Genomic DNA, 27,723 nt, shown 5'->3' with positions numbered 1-27,723 from the left:
TTGTTTGTCACTAGAGCAGAACTGGTATGCAAGTCTCTGTCTAACACGTTCCAAAGACCACGGCTGCAGATTTTATAGAAAATTTTATTCAACATACATATTCCAGCAAAAAGGCAATATACAGGAAGAGTCGTCATACAATGCTGCTACACGGAGGAATTAGACTGGAAAAAAATCAAAGAAAAACGTGATCTGCAGGTCATCTTTGTACTGCACTTAAACGAGACAAACTGTTGCAATTAGTTAAGGAAAAAAAAACCAAATGAAACGGTCAGGATCCAAAAAGAAAACTACACACAATGAATATGAACATCTGAATTGATCTGTACCCAACAAATTTGTGTTTTAATTTTACATGTTCATTCTTTAAATATACAATTTTAATTGTTTTTACAAAGCCAACTATGCACTAGGGAGCATTCCTTCTGTGCTTAAAGAAAAAAAGAAGAAGTTGGTATGGTTCATTGATGCTGATTTCTCTATGTCCTGAACCAGTCCTCTACATCAGCAGCCTCGTGCCAACAAACAGTACAATGAATCTGGAACCATCGGCAAGCCACACCCATCCCCATCAGAATAAACCCACAGCCAATGAGGAAAAACGTAAGAACGAGAGGGATAAACTCAAATGGGATATGCAAATCAAACACCAACCAAAGATTACATTTAACAGTGCTGAGAAATGTAAAACGTTCGATGATGTTAAGTGCCAACGTGCAAGATGAAGTACAGACAATTCGTTTAATTTTCATTTATTTTTAAAACGGATGCTGTGGCTCTTTATTTTATTATACAAGATTTCCAGAGAAGACAAACAGAATTTCTCCAACCAAACTAAGCGAGAAAGAATTGTGTAAACATGAAAATTGACTAGTTGCACTAAGGGACCAGAAAACATCACGACCATGTCGGGGCAACTAGCAAAAGCCATTTGCGGCGTTTTTTTACTAAAGGATGGAGAACGATCCTTTCAACTTCTGCAAATGACAAACCCCCTCTTTCCATAGCCTCCACCTCTCAATGCAGCTGCTTTCTAGCCGTAACAATTCTTTTAAAAACGAAATTAAAAAGAAAACCAAAACGAAACAAAAATAAAAGTCAAAACAAAAGTCTAGGACATACTGTTCCCCCTTTCTTGTTAAAATCCAATTAATTCTTCCAGAATAGGCAGTCAATAGTTAGAGAAGCCAAATCGAACAGCCTCGAAAGGAAAACGGGAGCATCAGCAGTCGCTCCATTTGCTGAAGACTTCATACATGGTGCCTGTGTACCCAGACAGCAGGTGTTAAAAGTGGTGCACACAAGAGGTTTGGTTAAAGTCTTTAGTATTGTCGGTTAGACTGGGGCTTGTCAGTTGTGAATCTTGATCGCCTTTTCCAGATACGTGTAGCGACCTCTCTTTGGAGCTTTGTTGAAGTGGTCGAGCCCTAACCAAGGCCTCGGGTGAGACATGTTTCCTGAGGAGGTAAAAATAAAATCATGCAAGAGCAAAAATTGCGCTCAAATCTATAGATTATATCGTCTGGATTAATGGAAGGAAACAGACGCAGGAGGGGAGTGAAATACCTGGCTGTGGCTCAAAGTCTTTCAGATTCACCTCGTAGTCCTCCTCGTTGATATACTGATGCCGGCCCATCATCACTATTGCAAACTTGAACTAAACGAAAATAAGAAGTGTAAAACAATAAGCAATTTATTTCCAAGCTATAGCTATGGAATTAAAAAAGGTGTGCATGCTGGAAAGCTCCAGTAGTTCTAAAATTACGGCTGATTCCTATGCAAAACGTTCATTTCATGGTATAGTCAATGCTGCAAATCCTCCAAAATGGTTTGGATGGAAATTATAAACTATTATTTAATAATGATTGGTGGTGCAGTTGAAACTAGACATGGGTCTGCAACAGTGACATCTAGTGTAAACCAACAGGAACAAAAAAAAAAACAGGTTGATCAAATAAACCGAAGAGCTCAATGTACCTTCTCAAACTCTTTCTCCTGAATGTCAAGCATGCTTTGAATTCTCTTCATCACTTCTCTGAAGAGCTCCCCCTGCCATAACAAAAGCAGAGGAGTTAAACAGCGCATGAACACCTGACCAATGACAGCGGTCCACCTACACGCTCAAACACGCACCTGACGGATTTTGAGCAAAAAGGGAATTCCGAATGTCCCGAAGACTTCCTTATGGAAATGTGCAACTGGAATCAGCATTTCATTCTCTTTGTCCAGGTCAACCTGGTCCAGAGGGATTTCCTGTCACAGTAGAAATGGAACTATCAGCAAACAACATCGACGAATAAAGAGAGGCACTTCACAGATGCTGAATCATTTTAAAAGGCTTTTACTGGGGAACACATCCTTTTGATACACAGATCAGGATATGAGGGCTGGCACATATCCGGCCTCTTACCTCTATTCGGAACGTTCGACTGGCTGCCGGAGATAAACATTCTAGCAATTCATCTTCCTGGTGAACCCCGATAATTTTGTAGCTGACAATTTCAAGCAGCCTACGGAGAGGGAAAAGAACAAGAAACCGTAAGACAGAACTGTGATTATGGGTCATCCTGATCATTTTTTACTCTTCGCAAGATAGTAAACAGGTTTCTGGTTTCAGTTTTTAATTCTTTAATATGATCTAAAAGCTTACATACAATAAAATCTTTCAGATGTTCGTTTAACATTTTGATTCTATTATAAATGTTCTGTTGTATCTTGTTTAAACATTTGTGTAGTGTTAAAACACTGAAACCAGTTCTTCTGGACCAGCGTTGTTTACGTTTTTCGAAGTGGTCTATTGACCCATCACATCTATGAGGCACGTTCCCAAATACAGAACCCTTTGGTTTCCCATGACATTCACATTAGGCAAGCTCAATCAGCCAACTATTCCTCAGAGAATAATCCATTTTTAGAAATGAAAATACACATTTATTAACCACCGCAAACCAGCGCTTGATCTAAAGCCACAGAGTTAAAGGACCTGTCTTGTACCACAGAGTTGCCCTTAAGGAAATAACAATCTCTATATTCATCAAGTTGAAAATACACCAACCGTAGCTTCTCTGAGCCTTTGTCTGAGAGCTCCACTGTCTTTTTACATTCTTCCAGAAGGTCTCGAACACAGCCATGTTTGTCTGGATACAGTGTGATCTCCTGATGCAAGAGAGAGAAACAAATAAATCATTTAATGAGCTGCAGACTTCAATTATATTATTTATATGTATATGACTATTTGCACCAGGTACCACAGAAATATGAAATTTGCTCTGCTGTGGTACATGTATTTGCATGGTTATCAGCAGGCTTGTCTGTTTCAAGCTCTTTGCGAGAATGGAAACACAGAGCATCCCATGTACCAATTCGATGAACAATTATCATAAAGCTTATTGTATTAAAATACACTTTGAGGCTGCGACCGCATTGTTTGTGGTTGCCATGAGCAACATCCCGTATATCACGGGGTGTCAGACGGAGAACCATCTTGCATTATTTAATTACAAACCAACTTCAACACCTTGATAAACTGGTTCAGGTGTGTTTAAGGTGGACCTTCAGAAGCAGGCTTTGCACCCCTACTATACTGGCTATTATAAAACAGATAAGTTTTAAATAGATGAGCCACTTTAAAAACACACACCTGCAACTACACATTCCATAATAACAGCTTGTACTGTTGCTTAGCAACCGTAAACACCCAAGAGTTCAATTAACTTTAAGACTGATGTCACGTCTAATGATGTCCCTCAGTTGTAAATCCAGTGTAAAGCATAACCCTTACCACCTCTACAAATGAACGCAACTTCTAATGCGGTTCAATAAATGTATTCACACTGTAAGTCTGTAAATCTTCTCAACAACAGACACAGAATCTTACCTCCTCGCGAAACATACTGTTGAGCCATATGGCTTTGAAACTCCTCCTGTTCTCAAAATCTGTGATCTTCATCTTGAGCTGTGGGGAGCAAAACCATGAATAAATAAGATGCCCCGAACTCGACAGCTCAAGTTGCCTTAAAGGATCGCCGAGTGGAAGATGAGACCTCTCTTACCTGCTGGTAGTAGAGCTTCTTGGGCTGCCGGGGCTTGAAAAACTGCAGCAGGTCTCTGAGAGTGCCTTCGTAGTTGTGCCTGAGTGGGTTGCCTGGGCCGTCTCTGTACCTGAAAAGGGGTATAAATGTAAAGGTTCATAGATGTGGACATGGGAGGTGGTGCTGAATCCCATTTAAATAAAAATCAGAAGTCCTACCCCTGTGACTTGAAGAACTGGAGAAGCATGGGGTCAGTGTTTAACCTCTGCGCAACAGTCTTTGCCACCTGAAAACAAAACGGGATATGACGACGAGCCATATCATGACCAAAAAACAACAGCGTAAAAAAACACGCACCTGGAAGTAGTTCATTCTGTTTGACAGTGTCACAACAAAACCTGGATCGTTGTGAATGGTCTTGTCGCAGAAGATGACATCCACACGGTGGTACAGGTCTCTGAAGTAGTCTTTCGCAGTAGGCAGCTCACTGCTATCGTTTTCAGGATCGTCCCTGTGGACGGCACCACAAAAGAACAATCGATTTCAAAGCCCTGTTAACCCGGGCCAAATGATTAAAGGTTTCAGAGGAAGAATGCTTACTTCTGGAACACAATTATGTCTCCATCCATCAGCTCATCCAGAGCCTTGTCCAGAGAGACATCATAGTCTTGTATTCGCTCCGTTAAATTCGGTTTAACTTCCTGAAATACAGAAGTTTCAGCTGTTTCTCCATTTAGGCCAATTTCTAAACACAAGCTCCCTGAGATTCTAGATTCTTGTTAGTCTGTACTGTAGGAGCATTTTGGGATGAAATATTTTTAGGTGACCGCTAACCTGCATAACTGATCGTTGTCCCTAGCAACCAATTTTCTAAACTGTACCGGATTCATATCTCTCATAAAACTCCAGTCTTTTACTAACAAAATTCTGTTTTTTTAATACAACTTCATGTCCATATACACTGCCCGTCCAAAAAAAAAGTCACCACCTGGGCAGTGCTATGATCTGGGGTTACTGCAGTTGGTCAGGTCTAGGTTCAGCAACGTTATGTGCCCAAAGAATGAGGTCAGCTGGCCAGAGGTTGCGCTAGACTTTTTCATTGTCCGTCATTTTGATGGACAGGCTCGTAAAAAATCTGTCATAATCTATTTTTACCCGTCACTATGGCGCAATGTGATGTTACGTGCCAATGTATGTTTGTGACATCATCGCTATGTACATGCATTTACTCTCTGAACTTTCTGTGTTTTAATACAACTGAATAGGTTACATATTTAATGTTTCTGTTGTCAGACATAAAATAATAATTACAGACAAATGTTTATAATCGTATGTCCAGTCAGTAACAATGACAGGTGCTTGTAAACGCTGTTCTGAAATCATTCATTCATTCACTTACAAGTAACTTTAAGCTGCTGTTTTGTTATGAATGTGTTGCTATCAAACATACGTCCTTTCCTTCGGTCACTTACGATCACGTTCTGATGAAAGGAAATGATTGGAGGCAACTCATAGTAATCATTGACAGCCTTCAGAATTTTCCGTCACTGGTAAAAAGAAATCTGTCAATGACGGAGAATTTTCGGTTAATGCGACCTCTGCAGCTGACTACCTGAACATACTGAACAACCAGGTTATTCCATCAATGGATTTTTCTTCCCTGATGGCACGGCCATATTCCAAGATGACAATGCCAGGATTCATCAGGCTCAAATTGTGAAAGAGTGGTTCAGGGAGCATGAGACATCATTTTCACACATGGATTGGCCACCGCAGAGTCCAGACCTTAACCCCATTGAGAATCTTTGGGATGTGAGAAAACTTTGCGCAGCAGTCTGACTCTCCCATCATCAATACAAGATCTTGGCGAAAAATTAGACTGAAAACTCTGGACGGGAATAAAAGTTGTGACATTGCAGAAGCTTTTCCAAACTATGCCACGGTGAATGTGTGCCATAATCAAAGCTAAAGGTGATCCAACGAAATATTAAGAGTGTGTGACTTTTGTTTTGGACGGGCAGTGTATTTGCTATCAAGTAGAATATTTAACTTGAATATCAAAGACTATCACAAAATAAACCCTGACAGAGAGAGCGATCATGGCCTACCGACTGGCTATTATTTTGCATGCAGATTAGGGCTGCACGATATATCGAAAAATTATCGTTACCTCGATAATAGTATATGCAATATCCATATCGCAAAGAGTTGCGATAAATTAAATTTGTTTCATGTGTCAATCATTTGTGTGTTGCATGCTTAGATTGTCCAAATTGGACCAATCAGAAGGGGCATTACTATCTTTATACCCACCAAGTAGGTGCTATTATACTATTAGCTAGATCGCGGGCCCAAAGGTGAACCTAGCGGCTCAAAGCAGAGAGCGGAGAATAAATACGGCAGGAATAGAGACGAGCGAGGATAATGACGGCGACGAACTTGTACCTAAAAAGAACGGTACGTTATGTCTGAAATATGGCAATATTTTGCAGGGCGCGACATTAACGCTTGTCCGGGAGAAGTGAATGTTTTGTATTGGCAAGTGAGAGAGAATTTTACTTGCCCGACCGGACAAGTACCTTGAAAAAACATTAATAACAACAGTGCAACATATATGTACAGTAGAATAATATGAATATGTGCATTAGACAGAGCTGCGTGTATGTGTGAAGTGCGTTTGTCGTGGTTGTGCTCGTTTGTGTGTAACAATAATCAATAGTGCACTGCACTGAGTCCATGTAACGTAAGCGGAATCCTGTTATTTAAATGTCATCTGGCTGTTCTGCGTGTCTGAGTGAATTATGTGCACAGTTTAACATTCAACACGGGTGATGGTCGAGGATTTATCTGCTCTGCATTGTATGAGGATATGAACACAAACTTCATCTCCAGAGTTGTTCTGAAAGTTTATTTTACGAGCGCTTTACTGTTTGAGTGAAGCTATCTGCAAACAAGCGTCTTTCTGAAGACCCATCAAAATAAAAGTCCTGTTGAATTGAACACACACTGTAGTGTTAAGTCTAAATGTTTGCCTCTTTCTCGATAGTTTTTTTTTAGCCTGAATTAGACTTAATTACATCAAAAGAATATCTATTACCTGTTTATTTCAGTATGATAATTACATATATAAATAAATAAAAAAATAGCTAATAAAAATAGCATTTCACTAGGAAATGTTATATCGCAAGAAATATCGTTATCGCAATATTCAACAACAAAAATCGCATATCACATATTTTCTCAATATCGTGCAGCCCTAATGCAGATGCACGCTTGTATGGTATAGAATGTGTACAAACAGTCTTACCTCATAGAGGATAAGGCTAGTTTCCTGCTGAAACCCTGCTCTTTCACACATGACGGGCAGCAAGTCTCCTGCTCAGAGAAACACAAACAAGATTGTTAAAAAAAGCAAGGATTAAGAGAGCGAGCTTGAGAAAAGTCTGACTTCTATTCGATTTGATACCACAAAAGCAAGCATTCAGTTATGTAATAACACAAAGCTTTCATTACTCACGTATTTTACAGGATATAGGCGTGTAGATATGTCCACAATAATTTAAGCTTCTGGTTTTTGGATCATACATCTTAAGGAACAACATAACGTCATCTGAAAGGCAAAACGAATAAGCTTAAAACTGAAACCGTTAAAACTACAGACATTGATCATTTGTCGTCCTATTTATTAATCAGTACATGTAATATTACATGGCAAGAAAGATCGTTTTCAGTTATCTACAGGCTTTCCAAACCTGAATGTACACATTGAAACTCACGGTCTTTGTCGAACTTGGGTAACGTCGCCCCACTGGCAGCCAGTTCTGGATCTACAGTTTCCAAAAATATTGTCCATGGGTTCTCATTATCACTCAAATCGATCATCTGCAAAGATTATTATAATATTAAAGACATTTGTGACAATGCAGAGCAATATCCGTAACACGAATGACTTTACAGTAAATGACGGTTTAAAAGCACACAGACTTACAGATTTGTTGCAATCTGCTTCGTAATCCAACATGGCTGGCCGTTTGGTGCCATTGCTTCTGGCCTGCATTGGCCAGAGCCTCATCTGGTCTTGTGGGAAACCCTGAAGAAGAATATAAATCAAAATCAATGCAAAACCTGAACATCGTAGATACTACAATATATAACATTTCAGATCTGAAGCATTTACTCAAGGGTATTAAATGTTCTAGGCCCGGTTTCATTAAGATATTTATTAGGGGTGGAAATCGTTTGGTCCATCACGATTCGATTCAGAATAGATTCTGAGGGTCACCATTCGATTTAGAATCGATTCTTGATGTACTAATTAGCATATTTAAGATGTCATCGCATCACGTTTGCACTCAGAGTCAGACTAGTGTTGGTTCTTTGGCTTCTACTCTTAGAACTGTCACATATTGCATTTTAATACAACTGAGTGGCCAGTAAAGCCATTCTCATTGACGTATTCTGCTGTCAGACATTAAAACAAGTACATAATAGTAATTCAGTGTTTCCCACAGGATTTTGAGAGACTGTGGCGACGTCACACACGAATTAGCATATTTGAGATGTCATCACGTCGCGTTTGCGTTTAGTCTAGTTTTGAAATTTGAAAACAGTTTCGCTTCTACTCCATGATCACATTATATTGTCTTTTAACACAACAATGCTATTTTCACATATTATCTGTTATGTTGTCAGACATAAAACGAGTATAAAATAGTGACTAAACACGACCCAATAACATATTGTGTTCGGTACAACCAGCTGCTTTAGTTACAATATATACAATAAGATATGCAATATGCAGATGCACTACAGTAGTGTCTTCTATAGAGATGTGCAATAATTGTGATGATCTGAAACCATCGCGATGTCAAACAATCGCGACGAGACAATTATTTAATTATCGTGACAGCCCTAACTTTAACTGCTGCTAAAATCATGATTTATAAACACGACATCATCTGATATATAAGGTAGTTTTGGCTATATTACCCTACTTGTTTGTCTAATGCAGAACACAGCCTTTACTGCCATTACTCTTCTCATCAGTATCGTTGTGTTATGAGCGCTTCTTTTATTATAAATGCGAGTGATAGTTTTATTGTAGATTGCGTATAGCGCAGTGTTAATTTCGTTAACGAAAACTATGACGAAAAGTATTCGTTAACGACATGTTTTCACTGACGAAAACGAGACGATAACTAAATAAAAATGAATGCATTATAACGAAAACTGTAATAAAAATATACTGACATTTTCGTCAACTAATAAAAACGAGACGAAAATATTCTTGTCCCACCTGGCGGACATCAGATTGCGCGCATGTGCTGCTTATCTCATATAAACGGTAGAGAGAAGTCTCTGGGAGAAGGGGAAGCACACACATGTATTCTGTGTCTCCACGCGGTTTACAAAGCGTCTTATTTTCCTTCACGATCGCCGGTAAAACGCCGCAAACTTGAAGCGCGACTGCAGGCGAGTCACCCCGAAACACATTACGAAGGCAAGCTCAAGTGTTTTTATATGCGCCTATGTTAACTTAACACGAGCTGCTGCATAACGTGAAATGCAACAAAGTCAGCCAAAAGAAAACCAGCGCCGTCCTCTACTGATTATAGAAGTGATGAAGTGAGTCAAACTGTACATTCCAACCAAGTATGTAACATGTTTGCATGACTAAAGAAATGTAATACAATTTATATAATATGTCTTTTTGAAAGCTATTCTCATTCATTGCTGTCTCAAGCAAAGACAGTGCAGCGCTTACTTCAAAGAGGCATGCCATGAGCCAATAGCCTTTGAGTGTGAGCCCTGTCAGAGCGTTTCATTGGTTGAATGAACACGCCCAACTTAACGAGTCAATTGAGTCAAATGGGACTGAATGAACTGGAACATGTCGTTCATGGTCTAATACTCTGCGTTCCAACAATGCAAATCTAGTTACTGAACTTTTCTGAAAAATAAAGGTAATGACCTGGTTTAATTTTATTCTAAGGTGAAGTAAATTATGTCAAAACAGATGAATCTTTGTATGGAACATTTAATTACACCAAGTAAATGATTTAAACCATTTAGATTTTAGTAGACTAAATATAATGTATATTTATTCGACTAAAATGTTTTTCATATTTCGTCGACTAAAACTAAAATGATGGGGTTGACTAAAATGTGACTAAAACTAAATTGCATTTTCGTCAAAAGACTATGACTAAAACTAAATCAAAATTTGCTGTCAAAATTAACACTGGTATAGCGCAGGTCAATTCGGCGCAAATTCAGAAATATGAGAGAATACAATGTTGCTGTTACACAGTTACACCTACAGAACACACGCGCGCATGCACACCGCACCGTAGGGAGGGCGAGAGCTCGCACCCAGACTCACACCAAGCACATAGAGAAAGAGTGTATGGGAAACTCTGCTAACCTTTCGTTAAGTCACGATAAACTCGATCAGCAGTCTTCTCAGTTAATAACACCTGCGACTGTTTACGTGGAAAGGCAAGTACACAGAGGAACGCATATTGAAAACACCGCCACATTTTAATTCGTTCACTGTCCTGTGAGAGAGAGGTACTGTCGTGGCGCTGCATGCAACATGAGTGAGAGGTGCCGAGCGCTCGCAAATCTACAATGAATTAAGCTGTTTTAAATAGTAAAATAAAAATATAAATGGGAATCATGAAAAATCTATAAATGGTGGCCAGTATATATTAATACATTAATATTGGTAAAATAACCACTCTTTAAATGTTTGTGTATGATTTTGCTATACGATGTGGCAATGCGTGGAAGTCACTGTCGTTTAACATACAGCAACTAATGAGTCATTTACATGGTTTCCCATTCATTAATAAGACTATGGCGGCACGCCATAACATTTTCAAAACGAACCAAATAGTTTTTTATACTTCTCAAAACAACATATCATTGTGTTGTCTGTTTCCCATTTTGAGTTATTCGTCGTGGCCTGCCACACTATCAACTAGGGCTGTGCAATTGATCGAAAATGATTCGTAATTGTTAATTTTGGCCTTCAACAATTACAAAAACAAAATAATCGAGGGAAAACGATTATTGTGCTGCATTCCATTTTGCAACGATCCTCTCTTTTCTTGTGGTATAAATCCACAGTGCACCCTTTTCCTTTACAGTGGTTCAGCTGTGCTATTTCTTTACATTTATTTTGCAGTTGAATTCACAGTATAAAAGCCTAGTTTTGATTTTTCTACATTGTTTTAAAAGTTAATGAGTAATCGTGTTAAATAATCGGGATCTCAATATTGCCCAAAATAACCGTGATTATGATTTTTGTCATAATCGAGCAGCCCTACTATCAACGCTGGCCACCATTAATAGATTTTTCATGATTCCCATTTACTTTATGTAAATGAGAATCATATTAGTAAACCAATCATTATTTGTTTTTCTCTCTTTCTCTACGGCTCCTATATGCTCCGCTGTGCTTTCGCACGAGGTGTGCACGCCGGGTACTGCACCGCTCTTGCAGTTGACTTCATCCTTATTTGTTCCAAAGACGTCACGTTATGATATTTAGTAACGTTTAAAAAAAGATTTTTGAAATTTTTGATTCGATTTGAATCGCTAGCAAATTGAATCGATATTCATTGTGAATCGATTTTTTCTCCCACCCATAATATTTATGTTGCTTTTATAAAATTGCCTTAGAAGAATACATTACTGGTGTGCATCTTGAGACAAAACAATGGCACTGATATATTTTATGTAATATTAAGTTATATTCAGTTAAGACATTTTAGTCTGGAACTAGACTTAAGCCTTGTCTGTGAAACCGGGCCATAGAATCTCTCAACAGGAGTATCAAATATTTAAACACTGATTTTGACATGGTAAAATGAAGTTTTAAGATCAAGAAATACACTTTACAAATCAAAGTAAAAGTAAACCTTATACAACCGAGAAACGGACATTATGCAACCACATCAGCATGCTTAGATCAGAAAGATGTAAAGAAATGATGTAAAGTGTAGTCTTACCATGGTCTGTGACAGGTTCTGAACAAACTCAGCCAAAGTGGAGCTTTTCAGAACTTTGAACACTGTGTATTTGACTTTCTCTTCATCATACATGTCGTTGCCCTGGTGTCCACAGAACTGATCTTCTGTCACCATCTACAAGAACACAGAGCGATATTGGAGCATTTGCTTAACGGAAGCACAAAAATATTTCAACAGATGATATTTCAAACCATAGACCTACAGTGACACACTATCGGGCAGACTAACATCACAACTGTAGGCAACGGGTGTTTATTTTTACAGCCATAAAAACAAGCTCTATTTGTGGCCCAGTGTGAATGTTGTTACCTATATTTGCTGATTGAAGTAAAAAAAACTTGTGAAATAATCTTTTGTAATGTAAACAGTGAATTACTCTAGTTAAAAAAAGAACCGTGCTAGTGTGAAAGCCCAATGTAACCAACCAGCTGTTGCAGTCACAAGGCAGTGTTGATTCTGTACGGCCCTAGTGTGCCCTAGTACTCAATTTAGGGGATTATTTGCATGACTGAAAGCGATAGGTTGTGCCTTACCTGTACTTGCATGTAAAGGTGAGCCTCCTGCCTCTCTTTCCTCTTCTGTGCCTCCACCCTCTTCTCCTCCTGCAGCCTCTCCACCAGCTGCTGGGGGATGTCTATGTCTGTGACTGGCTGCAGGACCTCACCTGGACACAAATACAAGTTCTGAGTTGGTAGACTCTTTTAAAAGCATCTACATGTTTCAAGAGCTGACGTGCAGTCGCAGCTGGAGAGGAATAACGCTACAGCGCATTAACCTCACAGCGGGTGTGATGCATATATGGATGTTAATGGAACTCACCGAGCTTTGATTCTCTGATGTACACCAGCATGTACGCGTTGGTGCAGTGACGCACTGATAGGTCGTCGTCGTGACCGCCGTAATTGTGTTCTATGGCCTCTTCTTTGGTGCACCGTGAAACAACGTCATCGTCGAATTTGCACCACTGCAAGTCAAACGTTAATACAACATTTTTTTTCAATGTAAAGCAGGCGGGTGTAAATTGTACAACAAAACAGGTCATTGCATTTTTTAAATACTTAATAAGCAAACAAAGAAAATGGCAAAATAAAAACAGTCATGAAACAACTAAACTTTAATACAAGTAACACAATACAGGGCTCCAGATTTCATCGGACATAAGCGCGCCTGACCCCCCATTTAACTTCCGGTTTGTGTATGGCTAGTGTCTAATGATTTAACTATTTATATTTAATTTATGTAAATATTAATTGGTATTATTTTACTGTATAAGAATTGTATTAAATAAACGATTTGTTGAATTTTGTCGCATGTTCATTTTATTAAATAAACAATTTGTTGAATGGGTCCTGTAGGTTTGACGAATTTAAACAAACTGTATAGTACATTGACATCTAGCGGTTGAGCTTGGTATTGCGATCTAAAGTCAAAATATTGGAGAGACAAGTTTAGCCAAGTAACGGTTCTTCTCTGCTTCTTTTGATTGTTATCAGAAATAATCTACAGGCACTCTATTGTTTGTGAATGTGTACCGGAAGTTAATGTGGGGGTCACAAAAGTGCGCATGTTTGTTTATGTTGTTAAGATGAAACCGTCTATAGACACCGGCACAAAGTAAACATTTGGGGGCGGTTTCCTGGACAGGGCTTAAGCCTAATCTCACTTAAATGTGAGAGATGCCTTGATTGAAAACAACTTGCACGGACATATCTTAAAATATATCACTGCGATTGTTTTGTCTCAAGAAGCACACAGTAATTTTTTTGTAAAGTATGTTTTTTAAAACAACTTAATTATGCTAATTTAACTAAGGCCTAGTCCTGGCTTAAACTAATCATTGTCCGGGAAACTGCTCCTTGGAGTAGCAAAATTACTTTAATCCTGTGCCGCACAATGCATTGACCTTTGTTGTTCCCCTCAAACAACATAAAATAATCATTTTTTTTGCACTCGCAGTCTGGAGCCATCAAATGCAATACTTGCTTCACAAAACATTGCATGCAACCACAAACCACCCAAAAAGCCAACCCAATCATTACTTAAAAACATATGGGACCCCTAAAATGAAAGTCGCTCACTATTGGTGCGGTGACACTCACTTTGCCGTCTCCTTTAGGATTAAGGTAGACGACGTAGTGGCCCCCGTGGTTGTCTCCGCTGTGCACTAACACTGCGTGGAGAATGTAGTTGGCCGGGTCTTTCACGTCTGGCTTTTGCAGAAACTCATCCAGAGGTAACTGCTCTGGGAATTCAAACCTGCAGGGCAAAATATCAAGCATTAGATTTATCCTCCGTTTTTATCATTTCAGATAGTGAGAGTGTAAAGATTATGACAGACACATTACAAGTGAGTGAGAGGTATATAGCATATACCCTCTTAAACCGCAACCTCCGGTATCCAAGTTAGCGTTCAGTCATCATTTAGATGAGTCACTCTCATATGGATATTTTTAAGAGTGTAATCTCCCTCTCTGCAGGACACACATTTATCCTGACCAACCATAAATCATGATGCTCAGTTCATCCATACATTATAGAAATGTTTTCAAAGTCTAATAGCCATCCACGTTGCTCAATCCATTAGAAGCTATCCATTAACAATGCTAGGTCTCGATCGGTCAGAACATGCATACCCATACGCAAAACTTTCCCCCACTTCACACCTTAAAATCAAACCACTAAGGTAAGAAATCAAGTAACTTACCTGTCGTTTATTTTAATGTTTTGGTCAGTCTGAGGGTCATACATGAACCTCATGAGCTGTAGGTGCAGGATAGGAGGGAAGGTCAGGAATTTTACACCCTTCTCTGCTTCCTGGAAGACAAATGAACAAGCTCGGTTAGTTTGGAACAGAGAGGTGTGCGTATGCGATGAAATATGCAAGATTCTTACCTGTAGACCATGTTCCCCTGCATCGTACTTGTTATCCCCATCCAGCTGTTCCACTGCCACGTAATCTTTGAATGACTCAAAGACTGCAGCACAAAGGAAGTGTGTTAGTACCTTGCTCACACGTCTTAAACTCTCCAAATATCACTCTTTTTATTCCATCTGTACAGTACGAGTGTTTCACCTGCATTTGTGTGTCAAAATGTGAAATTAATACTTTGGGCACAGAGAAAGTGACATCTGACACTCTTATACAAAATACACTATCCACTAAATACACACTTTGTAGGTGTAAAATATATTAAGCACTATGTTAAGCACTGTATAAAAATGTGTTTTCTGAAGTTTAAATCAGTTTTGTGCTGCATTTCTCAGTAATTCTTTGCTTACACAAGTGAATCCAACTTACATTACATACAAATACAGCAAGACACACGAAATTAACACATTTTCTCATCAATTCAACCTAGAACTAAAGGACAGCACAAAAATGACATGACAGAAAGCTTAAACTTACTGTTTTTCTTTCCTTTTATGCTGAGCTGGATGTCGTAGTAATCCTCTATTCTTTCGGACCGATAATCAACATGCTTACACTGAATGTAAGACTGAAAGAGAAAAAACATTCAAAATGTGGGGAGGCTGAATTCATGAATCAGAGGTAAAGAGAAACCACAGATTCCAGCTGGCTTACCACCATCTTTCCCCTAAAGAGCTTTGGAATCGTGCCCTCCACACAAGTTCCTTTCATCTTGTTCTCCACGTTGTCCAAGAGCTGGAAAAAGCAAGAGCAAACAGCAGTTGGACCCAAGCGGCATCCATCTGATCAGATGTGACAAATCCTCCAAACTGACCAATGTGTCGAGATGGAAGGATCTAAAGCGATCTACGGAGGTGAAGGTACTCACCACTCGGCACAGTTCCTGTACATCATGTTGCATGAAACTGTCTAGGGTCTCCCACCTGAGAAACAACAACAAAACCTTACTAAACAAGACATACATATGCTGGATTTGAAAACTGAAATGTTAAATTATGGTGTTGTCCATTTGAATGAATGAAAAAGAGGAAGATGGCATCATCCAAGCACATATACAAAGAAACACAAACACATATTCAAAGTACCCAAATGTTAACAGTCAGATGAATCGTGTGTAAACTAGGGATGTAACGATTACCGGTTTAATGGTTTACCGTGATAATAATTAGGGATGGGCATTTTTCAATAATTTCATATTCGAATATTTGAGCTCATAAAAAACAAATATTCGAAAATTGGTTTATTTAAATTAAGTTAATAATGACGTAATTTGTTACGAAATTTGTTAAATCAATCCAAGAAAAATGAGGTATAAAATATAGAATTATATTTTCATGAAATATATTGTTACCGTGAAATAAAATTACTCATTCCGTGAAAAAGATTTTTGGCCATTCCGCCCACCTCTACTATTTATTCACGTCTGCTCCTGTAAATTTGTGATGACATTGCTTCACTAATTAGGACTTTAATCCAAAAATGTGCACATTTGTGGAAATTTAGATATACGGTCACACGTTGACTTCATATTTCTTTATACAGACCCATAACTTCTATTCGTTTTTGATTAAATGATGTGATATGATGAGTTTGAAACTCCGTTCAGCTTGTTTCTTCTGCTATGAGCGCTGTTATTTCACACAGTTACATCTCTAGTATAAAAACAACTCTTACCCAAAAGATTTAGTGAGCTTCTTTGTCCCGACAGGCTTATCACTGTGCTGGAGCTCATAGAAAACCCTCTGCAGGGCAAGGGGAACGCTTTTAGAGGAATCATCACCCTCTGTGGGCATCATATAAACCGCCTAGGAAGGAAAACAAAGCAAGTTCACCGAAGAGCGCCGGGGACGTCAGACAAAAGCACCTATATTCGCTCTGCTCCAAAATCTTTTGAGCTGCCTATGAAGCCTGCCTATGAGCTGTCATGTTCCGCAAAGACTGTTCCCAAAGGTGGGCATCCTAGCTATGCTGCCTCCCAAGAAAACTAAATTCATGTCTTGAAGGTAACTCTGTAATGAACTGTCAATTATAAACGAGTTCATACTTGACTAAATACAACAAAAAAGTGCTATAATAGTAAATTTGTGGACTTGCTGTTCATGTAGTGTGCTCCAAATCAGTCACGTATGAGGTTCCATGATGAATAGGAAGCTACCTTAAAAGGCAGCTCAATAGGTTTTGGAACAAAACAGTTTAGCAGAATGCTTTGCAGGAGCATAACGAAAGACAGATGTCTTACTCTGCGAAGCTGGTTCGTAAAGAAGAGAGTCTGCAGTAAGCTGTTCATGTAACATGTGGCTCCTTGATTCTTCAACCCCACATAGCCCGTGTGTTTCTTTGAATCCCAGCTGAGAACAAATGCAAAATCAACATCTACTACAATCCGCTTTTACACAAAAACGTATTAAATCCCACGCAAGATGACTTACGCCACACCGTGAGGTGCATCAGCTTGAACGTAGACCTCGAAAGTGACCTTATCGTCTTCCACGAAGCCACGCTCTGGATCAGTCACATCCTGAAATCAAAGGAAGAGCTCAGCTTAACAAGAACTAATTCGTCGGTCACTTCGGCAGAGAAACAGAGCATGTCAACTTACACTCCATGACATGAAGTTGGAGAAGCCCCAGTCATTCTCCTTGTGGAAGAACAGGTGACTAATGCGGCGGCTGAACGATTTCTCATCGTCTTTGTAGTTGATTATTTTAAGCATTGCTTGAGCGTGACATGACCAAGACCTGAAAATGAAGAATCACAATTTCATTGGTTTTGTTTTATTAAACACAAATGTATTCAATAATTTGTTATCAACAAACTAGGTTTAAAGGGCTAGTTCATCCAAAAATCAACTTTGTGTGATTTTATACTCACCCACATGACGTTAAACATGTTTAGAGAACTTCCGGCGAGATATTTAGGTGACATCCGAGAGCTTTCCAGGCCTCCTCATTGAAACCATGGTGTCAGTTTTTGCCAAGGTCCAGAAAAGTACTAAAGTTAAATTGGTCCATCCGCACATAGTGGCTCAGTTGAATTTTTTTGAAGCGACGAGAATGCTTTATGTGTGAAAAACAAACCAAAATATCAACTTTAATTGATATATTCTCCTCTGTCTTGTCAGTATATGGCACGTGTTCACGAGAGCACTTCTTCTTCTGCATATAAACAGAGTTGTGCTTCCGTGTTGTGAGTCAGAGCGCCGGCTTCCAATAGGGGCAAGCCCCATGCGGCGTTCGGCACACAAACCTGTCTACTTTGCTAAAGTGCTCTCGTCCAAGAAGACGACGAAGAGCTCTTCGTGAACGCACACCATACACTGACAAGATAGAGGAGAATATATCGATTGAAGGCGGTATTTTGGTTTGTTTTTCGCTTCAAAAAAATTCAACTAAGCCACTATGCGCGGATGGACCAATTTAACGATGTCTTTAGTACTTTTCTGGACCTTGGCAAAAACTGACACCATGATGTCTATGAGGAGGTCTGGAAAATCTCTCGGATGTCACCTAAATATCTCTATTTATGCTCCGAAGACGCCGGAAGTTCTCTAAACATGTTTAACGTCATGTGGGGGGAGTAAAAAAAAAAAAAACACACAAAGTTGATTTTTGGGTGAACTTCCACTTTAAGTATTCCACCTGTTGTTTTCTAAATCAACGTCAAAATTTACACAAATCTTTAACTTCCTTTGTAGTCTACATTATAAAAAAAGAATTATAAAACTGACAAGTGTGTGTAATGTGAAACAGATCTTTTCTATTTATTTCTTTTAGGGATGCACGATAAATTATCGGCCATATTGGTATCGGCCGATAAATGGTAATTATATAATAACAACATTTAGGCCGATATATTATAGCGACAAATCAAATCATTTTCACTGGTTAAACTTCTTCAGCTGCACGCTGCTCACAGTTAAAATACAGTACAGTACTATCTTTTTGTCGTGATCGTTCACTTACTGCTATTAGCAAAACATTGTTGATGTAGGTACACAGTATTTATGAATGTGTGAATTACAGGAACAAAACAACACTGTTTGAATCAGACTGCTGTCTGAATGCTTTCTGTCTTGACCTATTAGACATGTGGCTATTAAGAACATTTTTCTGGGTTGCTCTGAAAGAAAATCTACAGCAGGCTATTCAATTAGTTTGTCATGGGGGCCAGTTCATGAAAAGCATCCTAAATGAGGGGCCGGAGAGATATGGCTTGCAATATGAGGGATGAAACAACAACAACAACAACAAGAAATCCATTATTTTTTTCCCAAACTCCGTTTTTTCTGTTTAAATTTTTCTGCATTCTGCATTTTCCGTCCTTCATTATACAATAGTAATATACACTCACCTAAAGGATTATTAGGAACACCATACTAATACGGTGTTTGACCCCCTTTCGCCTTCAGAACTGCCTTAATTCTACGTGGCATTGATTCAACAAGGTGCTGAAAGCATTCTTTAGAAATGTTGGCCCATATTGATAGGATAGCATCTTGCAGTTGATGGAGATTTGTGGGATGCACATCCAGGGCACGAAGCTCCCGTTCCACCACATCCCAAAGATGTTCTATCGGGTTGAGATCTGGTGACTGTGGGGGCCATTCTAGTACAGTGAACTCATTGTCATGTTCAAGAAACCAATTTGAAATGATTCGAGCTTTGTGACATGGTGCATTATCCTGCTGGAAGTAGCCATTAGAGGATGGGTACATGGTGGTCATAAAGGGATGGACATGGTCAGAAACAATGCTCAGGTAGGCCGTGGCATTTAAACGATGCCCAATTGGCACTAAGGGGCCTAAAGTGTGCCAAGAAAACATCCCCCACACCATTACACCACCACCACCAGCCTGCACAGTGGTAACAAGGCATGATGGATCCATGTTCTCATTCTGTTTACGCCAAATTCTGACTCTACCATTTGAATGTCTCAACAGAAATCGAGACTCATCAGACCAGGCAACATTTTTCCAGTCTTCAACTGTCCAATTTTGGTGAGCTCGTGCAAATTGTAGCCTCTTTTTCCTATTTGTAGTGGAGATGAGTGGTACCCGGTGGGGTCTTCTGCTGTTGTAGCCCATCTGCCTCAAGGTTGTGCGTGTTGTGGCTTCACAAATGCTTTGCTGCATACCTCGGTTGTAACGAGTGGTTATTTCAGTCAAAGTTGCTCTTCTATCAGCTTGAATCAGTCGGCCCATTCTCCTCTGACCTCTAGCATCAACAAGGCATTTTCGCCCACAGGACTGCCGCATACTGGATGTTTTTCCCTTTTCACACCATTCTTTGTAAACCCTAGAAATGGTTGTGCGTGAAAATCCCAGTAACTGAGCAGATTGTGAAATACTCAGACCGGCCCGTCTGGCACCAACAACCATGCCACGCTCAAAATTGCTTAAATCACCTTTCTTTCCCATTCTGACATTCAGTTTGGAGTTCAGGAGATTGTCTTGACCAGGACCACACCCCTAAATGCATTGAAGCAACTGCCATGTGATTGGTTGATTAGATAATTGCATTAATGAGAAATTGAACAGGTGTTCCTAATAATCCTTTAGGTGAGTGTATTTGCCCACATGAAAAAAATACTTCAGCATACTACAGTATTCACTTATAAACTATATTAAAAACCTGCAGTAGATACAGTACGTTAAACCACGATTTACTCTTTTTTTTTTTACACGATTTATTTTTACAAAATGAGTTGATACAAATTAGAAATGAACAACTTCCCTTGCATTATTTCTTAAATGCTTCACGTTTCTTTGTATAATAAAATAATGTTTTATTTCAAATAACAAAACTAAACTGCAATTTTATAACAAATTAATAATAGAAAAAGTCTCTTTAATATAAACAAACTAATACTGTCTGAGCTTTTCTTGGATTTTTTTGCATTTAAGAAATATCAGCATGTCCACGTTTAGATTTGCAGTGAAAATAGCGGCCCCTGCTGTTCAAAAAATGTATTGCGATTCAGTTCACACCTCAACCGATTTGAATCATCACTCATTATAACCGATTTTCAACCGGCTCACGGTGAATCGTTACATCCCTATTCTTTATTAAAGAGCAATACTAAATATACAAGATAAAATAAGACAGGTATCTTAAAATGAACAACTAATTTGTTTCCTTTTTAGAAATATTTACATATTTATTGCTGAAATTGCATACATTAAAGTCTGTGGAAACTAAACCCATTTAGTACATTACATTGCCATATTACATTCAAAATGCAATATAATACAAATGTATAAATAAGAAACATTAATAAAAATAGAAAGAATAATTACAAAGGTAAACAACTAACTTCAGCTTATGCATGATGCATTTAGTTTATCTAAATTAGTTTGTTAATTTTTTACTATTAAATAGTAATATATTTGTCCACATAAAATACAGAGTTAACCAGGCTTTTATTTTGGCAGGTTGTCGGAAGACGCTTATTTTCACTCAAACGATAAAATGTTCTGAAATAAACTCTCAGAGCAACTCTGGAGATGAAGTTCATGTGTTCATGTCCTCATAAAGCGCAGACAAATTCATAATTGAGCATCACGCGTGTAGCACGTTAAACTTGTGCAGTTCATTCACTCAGACACGCAGAACAGACAGATGACGTGTAAATAACATGATTCGGCATCCTCTAGTCCGCATTTAGTTTTATGGACTCAGTGCAGCCGGAAAACAAGTTTACCTCGCAAAATAGACTAAAACTAAGTAAAATAGCAGTTCACCATTTCAATAAGCTATCAGATATTTATCAGCATGAGAAATACGTGTGAGCGTGTGAACAGACTAAAATGCGTGTGTCTCACGGTGAATGCGTGAGACTTGAGAGCCCTGTAACATGAATAGAGTTTAGCGGACTGTGCGTCAGTAATAACGGTCCGTGGGGAAACGCAGTGCTCCGTCTGTACTGTAGTTAAATGGATTAAACGAGGCTTCGAGGCAACAAAAATTGCCTTGATGATTTTTTTGTATTCGAATTACTCGAGGAATCGTTTCAGCCCTACAGCAAAATCTGTTTAATGCCTGAAATCCGTGATTCAATCTTAGGGCCGTGTATGTTGTATTTTTACATTTTTGCCCCATAAGACACCCAAAGTTTTTTCTTACATTTAAACATGCTGATGTTGTATGTTAAACTGCACAACAATAACATCGGTGCATTGTAAGATGCCCAAGCAGGCTTTTCTACATTCAAACATGTTCATTTGTTGTATTTTGAAACTGCTTAACAATAAAGGAAAATTCAGTGAGTGAAACAACATTAACCTACACAGGCGCTGTTCTCCGACGCGCTATTCTCCGCCCTTGCCTCTGTACTTTTGAAATGGTGGTCCTATTCGTGCTAGCAAAATGTCAGAAATGAAACGAATAAAAGTTATGATCCGTCATCGTCCTGTTCACCGCGTTTCACAGGACAGAAGGCTTGCGAGTCGCGCTACTCGCCTAACGTCACGTGACTCCTGCTTGGTGTCGCTGCAGCTCGTGCTGAATGGAACAGGCACTTCAGTACTGTAGGGTCCGTTCCCGACTGGACTAAATTTATTCCAGAGATTCTTTTTCTCACTATACTACTTGAAGGGCCAGAACAAATTACATCGAGGGCCTGGATCTACAGTATAATTTGTTTATTAAATAAAAATTATACCAGAAAAGTTTGAAGGTTAAAGAATCGTTCACTAGTGTAAAGTAGGTTTGGTACATGATTTTCAGGGGAAAGAGAGAACTAATGGTTAGCTTGTTTTCTGCTGTCAATGTTTTCAAATAAAAGCAGTTGTCCACTTTTTGCCTTTTGTTTCAGTCTTAGGGAATTTTATATTAATATTTAGATACTGTATATCGGCCATGTAAAGGTTATCGACTTCCAACGTGTACGAATAATCGGTTATCGTTATCGAACAAAACTTACATGTCTGTGCATCCCTAATTTATTTCTAATGAAATGAAAACATATAATTAAAAAATTGGGATAAATGCCATCTCTGTTTTTATCAATAAAACACCATAGATTTTGAAACAAGATGTTATAGATATAAAGAGATCATCGCTAACGCAACTTAATCTGTTCCCAGTATTTATTGATTCAGTTAAATCCAAAAGCCATTTTTGTTTAAGGTAAAACAGAAAAGGCAGTCTTTGCTTACGTCGAGTCAGACTCAGCATTGCACTGAAGGAAGAAGCCAACACTTTTCTGGTGAGGTCTATCTGGGTAAAAACGGGGCATCACCATAATCTTCCAGGGCAGGTTTCTCACGAAACAGGGCGGGCTGAGCACAGACTCACTCAGCCTGCTAAAGCGCTCCACCACAAAATGGAAGGTGGCTTCAGAGCGCCAGCTTGTGTCTGTAAGAAAACGTACCTCAGTCAGTCCATATTACAATAAAAGTCATGACTTATGTACATTCTTCTAACCCCTTACTACTTTAAAATATGATGCTAAATCTCAGCATGTCCCTTACCATCCTCCATGTCCTCCTCTGTGTTGTTGTGTCCATCCGCCATAGCCACATTCCCATTGATGACTGGATTCTGTGGAATTCTTGGAGGATCATCTGGGTCCCCAGCTGAAACGACAAGAAGTTTTCATCAATGGTGGTAAACATGAAACTCCAGTACTGAACACTTTGTAAGCTCACAACCGATCATGATCGTTGCTCAACTTGCTTAGGTTAAATCCACTGTCCATCATATAAACACATGCAGCCAACAACATGTATAGCACGCTTCCATAAAAAAAACCCTAAGACCCTTTAGTATCCAAATGGCCTATTCCATTTGTTTGTTTTAAGTATTCCTAAATGCACTACACAATAAGTGAATTATTTACCTGCGAATATCAAAGCAAATATTGCCAGCATGCTTAATTTAAACGTGGCAATAAGGTTTATTCCGTACATTCTTATGTCAGTAATCCTTAACGGTGTGTGGGGGTGATGTGTATGAGTGCATGTCTGTGGACAGCAGCATCAGAAACGCCCCCACACGTGCATTGCACAACTTTGACGAAATGCAGGCAAAATCACACGAGTCAGATTTCAGAGACACGTCCGGGGTTTTGTGTCATTACCGCGACTACGCGTTAGACACGAGCCAAAACGTTATTTGAAAAGCCGTAATCGTTAAAAATGGCGAGCGGTGCCATTGCATGACTCGTATAATGAATCAGAAAATCCCCGCGCTGTATCCGCGCATCCCCACGCGCTGGCCTAACGAACTAACGTTACAGTGTCCAAAACACATAGAATCCACATTTTGTGTACCTTGGGGATACTCTCTCCATATTGCTAACAAAGGTGTTAACAGCGCAATTTCTCAATTGATCTGATCGTTTACCCCTCCCCCCGACACACGCACCATTAGCCGCGGTGCTAACGTTTCCCTCCGCAAACGGAGCTCTCGTCTCTGACAAACCGTGTCATCCGACACTATGCGATGTAACCGGGTCATGAAGCAAACAAATTACTTTGATCGCGGATCCTGTGGTTAGCCATCATGTGCCGCGGTGTCTCCCTCATATAAACAAACACAAACGCAAGCAGGCCTCGCAGAAACTGATCTGTGCAAAATACAGTCCACCATCTTGGAATAAAACTGCCATCCACTCCCCCTGCATATCTTCCTATGCGGTTCACCAATGAAAATATCAAACGATTAATAACTTCAGCGCATATATACCACATTATGCCATTGTGTAATTTAAGGCAGCTGCTTTGTGATTCACATTTTTTGTGTATCGTTTAGGAGCCCCAAGGAACAAACTAGTGTCCAAAATGGGGATGTTTTGAAGCAAACACTCTCCGAAGAGGTTTATTTGACTAACGTTACACTAAAGATTCAAAAATAAACCAGGGTCACAAGACATTGTCCGAGAAAACCACAGAATGAACAAGTAATCAGGTATCAATACAATTTTATAAATAAATTGTCAAATAAATCGAAACTGCACGAAGTCGCGTGCATGTGGACATCTTAGTGGGTCAATACAGAAAGGTGCAGTTTATTGCACAGGCCTCTTGATGGGTCATCTCAACAGGGAAATACCTACAAAACACTTTTTTGCCGTTTATATCGTCGCGTTTAACTCATTATAGACATCTAAAGTCACATTTTTAAACGAAATGCATCACATTATCACTAACAATATTACTCACGAGCATCCATTCAGCACGAGCTTCACGGGAATAACGTTTCGTTCAGTAACTAACGTTAGCTGACCTCGGTTCACTGCTTCCATTCCGTGCTTTCACCTTTTTAGAGCATTAAACCCCATGATGCTTTTCAAAAGTAGCACACGGGATCTAACGTTACAGGTAAAACCGAGGGGCCCCTTATATAATCAGATGAAAACCTGACACAGTTTGGGTAGATATAGAAGCTTAAATATGGACTGCGCCACGTTAATGATGATAGCAGAAGCGCTAAAAGAACAAAATACAGCCAACTTAAATAAACAAACAGCGTCATTTAAACACCAACTGCAAATTCTTGAATAACAATTAAGCATAATGCAACTCAAGCACTAAAATAAGTAAAACGTGACGATGGAAGAGCGGACTTTTTGCTGACTGCTAAACTCCTCATGCAGCGAGGCAACGATTAACTTAGCTGTTGGCTAACAAGCTATTGGGGTCAAAACATGCGACAAAGTGGCTTGCTAACGTTAGTAAACACACAGCCAGCTAAGGACATGGGTTACAATCAAGTAAACACACAGCCAGCTAAAGACATGGTTTACAATCACAACATCAGCTGTAATAATATCAAACATGTAAAGTTGGAATGTTTTTTATTTGGGCACAAGGCCTTGGCATAACGTTACCCTCCATCTCCATATCCTCGGGCTCACTGAGCTGCTGCTCGCCGGCTTTCTGCTGCTGCTGGGTGTGATGGTGATTCATGTTGGCGTCTGTTAGGATGGGATGATGTCTGGAGTCTTTGTCCCCCTCTGACTGGTCTGGTGACGGTTCCGCTGGGAGAGGTGTCCGGGACGGCTGGTGTGGAGTCGGAGGACGCGGAGTAAACAGGTCGAGCCTTTGCGGCTGGGCCTGCACCAAGACAACCTCGGCCTTGTCTGCTGTCAGCGCCGGGGACGGAGAAAGGGAGGCCGTTGGGGGAGCAGGCAGAGAAACGCGGACGTATTTGCTCGCTATTCGCCCAATCTCGGCGCCTGGGTGAAGGGATGCTAATGTTAACGACAGTCGATGGCCTCGGGCTTCTGATTTAAGAAGGCCCGATTAATTCCAGCTTTTCCCCGTGGAAGTGCGGGTTAAATTTAACTAGCAACAACCTGCAGCAAGGGAAAACAGATACCCTGTTTGTCGCTAGCAGCTGCTAGATAGCTGAAGCTAGCAAAAGTGATAAACAAAAAAATAATAATAATGCGACTCATGTGCCTCCGACTGACTAATTTTAAATGCAACTTTCCCCGCAATATTTCCAGTCGGTGTACTCCTCTGATTGTCCCTCTTCTGGGGGGGAGCGGAGAAAAAACCTATCCATTCAAACCAGACTCTAATGGTAAATCGCACTAATTTAGAAGTTTAAAGTCACAAAGATGCACGCGTTTATCTCGTTGTTATCACACGTGAAACTAACCTCAGCGCTTAATAGCACCCTGAAGCTGCATCCCAAACGTCTATTCAAAGCAGAAAATATATTTTTGCCCGGTCAGAGCCAGAGCCTCTCTCACCCGCACCCGTGGTTTATGATGCTCAGTTTGAGGTAAAACTCAAAATGGCGGTCGCGCTCCTCTCTGAAATGTCACATCCGCATGGAGATCCAAACACTGGCGCACACCGTACGCCTGAGTGCCATACGCACAAATTCTGCTCAGTAGTTTATTAAAACTGATCTTTTTTCAGACCTAAACCTTGCAAGAAAGACGTTTTATTTTTGCCTTACTGATACCAACATCTTTATAGGACATATAGAATGCGGGTGTTCAAAACTGCAAAATTGTAATAAGTTATTATCTTAATAAGTACAAAAGCTATCATGTAATATTGATTGCTGACTTATATATTATGAGCAGTCTTAAATCATGGTCATAAATTAACAGTGCCCCTTCTTCACAAGCTTCACCATATAGCTTCGTGGACACTCAACACCACATTTTTTGAAAATATGCAGACATTTGAATCCTTTTAATTTTATTTTGCACATTCTATTGTAAATATTGTTTTGGTGGTTTGTAGAGTGACTGTGATGCTGAAAAAACATTGTCTAGCCTGATTCCTGCAGACTGTGAAGTGAAAAAGCCAATATGGGAGGTGGGGGCTTAATTGCACAAAAATATTGGCAGGGTGGAAGAGCAGCTGGGTCCAGTCTGTGTAAGGGCCTCTCTGCACTAGTATTCATTTATGTTTTGAAAATAGTTGGCCACAGAACTAAACCTTTCCCTGTGAAAAAATAAATAAATAAAATAAGTAGTGGTATTCTTTTATAAATGTCATATAGGAAAACAACAAGCTCAAACTGTTAGAGCCGGTTTCCCGGACAGGGATTATCTTAAACCAGGACTAGGTCTATTGGTTAAATTAAGATATTTAAGTCATTTTTAAAAACATACTTTACAACAAAAAAAAACATTACTGGTGGGCATCTTGAGACAAAACAATCGCACTGACATATCTTAAAATATATCAGTGCAAGTTGTTTTCGATTAAGACACCTAGGCTTAAGCCCTGTCCGAGAAACAGCCCCTTAGTGTTTATGCA

At 39.5% G+C, this 27,723-nt stretch overlaps 1 protein-coding gene across 4 annotated transcripts; it reads right to left on the bottom strand.

Annotated features, from left to right (window-relative positions):
- Nucleotides 1-64: 64 nt before the first annotated feature.
- On the bottom strand, nucleotides 65-26,236 carry usp7 (ubiquitin specific peptidase 7 (herpes virus-associated)). 4 transcript variants are annotated; one of them, XM_057345680.1, is made up of 31 exons: nucleotides 25,827-26,236; nucleotides 23,467-23,571; nucleotides 23,152-23,350; nucleotides 17,596-17,734; nucleotides 17,426-17,514; nucleotides 17,236-17,344; nucleotides 16,671-16,801; nucleotides 15,865-15,919; nucleotides 15,651-15,731; nucleotides 15,474-15,564; nucleotides 14,960-15,042; nucleotides 14,772-14,881; nucleotides 14,146-14,323; nucleotides 12,887-13,031; nucleotides 12,601-12,731; nucleotides 12,047-12,181; nucleotides 8,020-8,121; nucleotides 7,808-7,913; nucleotides 7,549-7,641; nucleotides 7,339-7,406; nucleotides 4,632-4,732; nucleotides 4,389-4,542; nucleotides 4,250-4,317; nucleotides 4,053-4,161; nucleotides 3,878-3,955; nucleotides 3,056-3,156; nucleotides 2,411-2,510; nucleotides 2,134-2,253; nucleotides 1,978-2,049; nucleotides 1,567-1,657; nucleotides 65-1,457 (listed from the first exon to the last, which is right to left on the bottom strand). In XM_057345680.1, the coding sequence occupies exons 1-31, from the start codon at nucleotides 25,903-25,905 to the stop codon at nucleotides 1,351-1,353; spliced, it is 3,330 nt and encodes a 1,109-aa protein (XP_057201663.1). In that variant the 5' UTR covers nucleotides 25,906-26,236; the 3' UTR covers nucleotides 65-1,350. The 4 variants fall into 4 exon arrangements, with proteins under 4 accessions (XP_057201663.1, XP_057201662.1, XP_057201661.1 ...); XM_057345679.1 differs by having other exon boundaries at nucleotides 14,167-14,323; nucleotides 25,827-26,014; XM_057345678.1 differs by lacking the exon at nucleotides 25,827-26,236 and adding an exon at nucleotides 24,471-24,650 and having other exon boundaries at nucleotides 14,167-14,323.
- Between the last annotated feature and the right edge of the window lie 1,487 nt (nucleotides 26,237-27,723).

This window comes from Triplophysa rosa, linkage group LG11 (genome assembly GCF_024868665.1).
Source record: "Triplophysa rosa linkage group LG11, Trosa_1v2, whole genome shotgun sequence".
In the NCBI taxonomy this organism is placed as follows: domain Eukaryota; kingdom Metazoa; phylum Chordata; class Actinopteri; order Cypriniformes; family Nemacheilidae; genus Triplophysa; species Triplophysa rosa.
Note: the sequence above shows the minus strand (reverse complement) of the source record. Positions and strands in the feature narration are given on the sequence as shown.

Excerpts from the sequence above, each read along its gene's own strand:
- usp7 (XM_057345680.1), bottom strand. The coding sequence starts at position 25,905 with ATGAATCACCATCACACCCAGCAGCAGCAGAAAGCCGGCGAGCAGCAG. Across the intron at positions 4,543-4,631 it reads GACATAATTGTGTTCCAGAA|GGACGATCCTGAAAACGATA; the intron begins GTAAGCATTCTT and ends TGCCGTCCACAG. Across the intron at positions 2,254-2,410 it reads GTCGAACGTTCCGAATAGAG|GAAATCCCTCTGGACCAGGT; the intron begins GTAAGAGGCCGG and ends CTACTGTGACAG.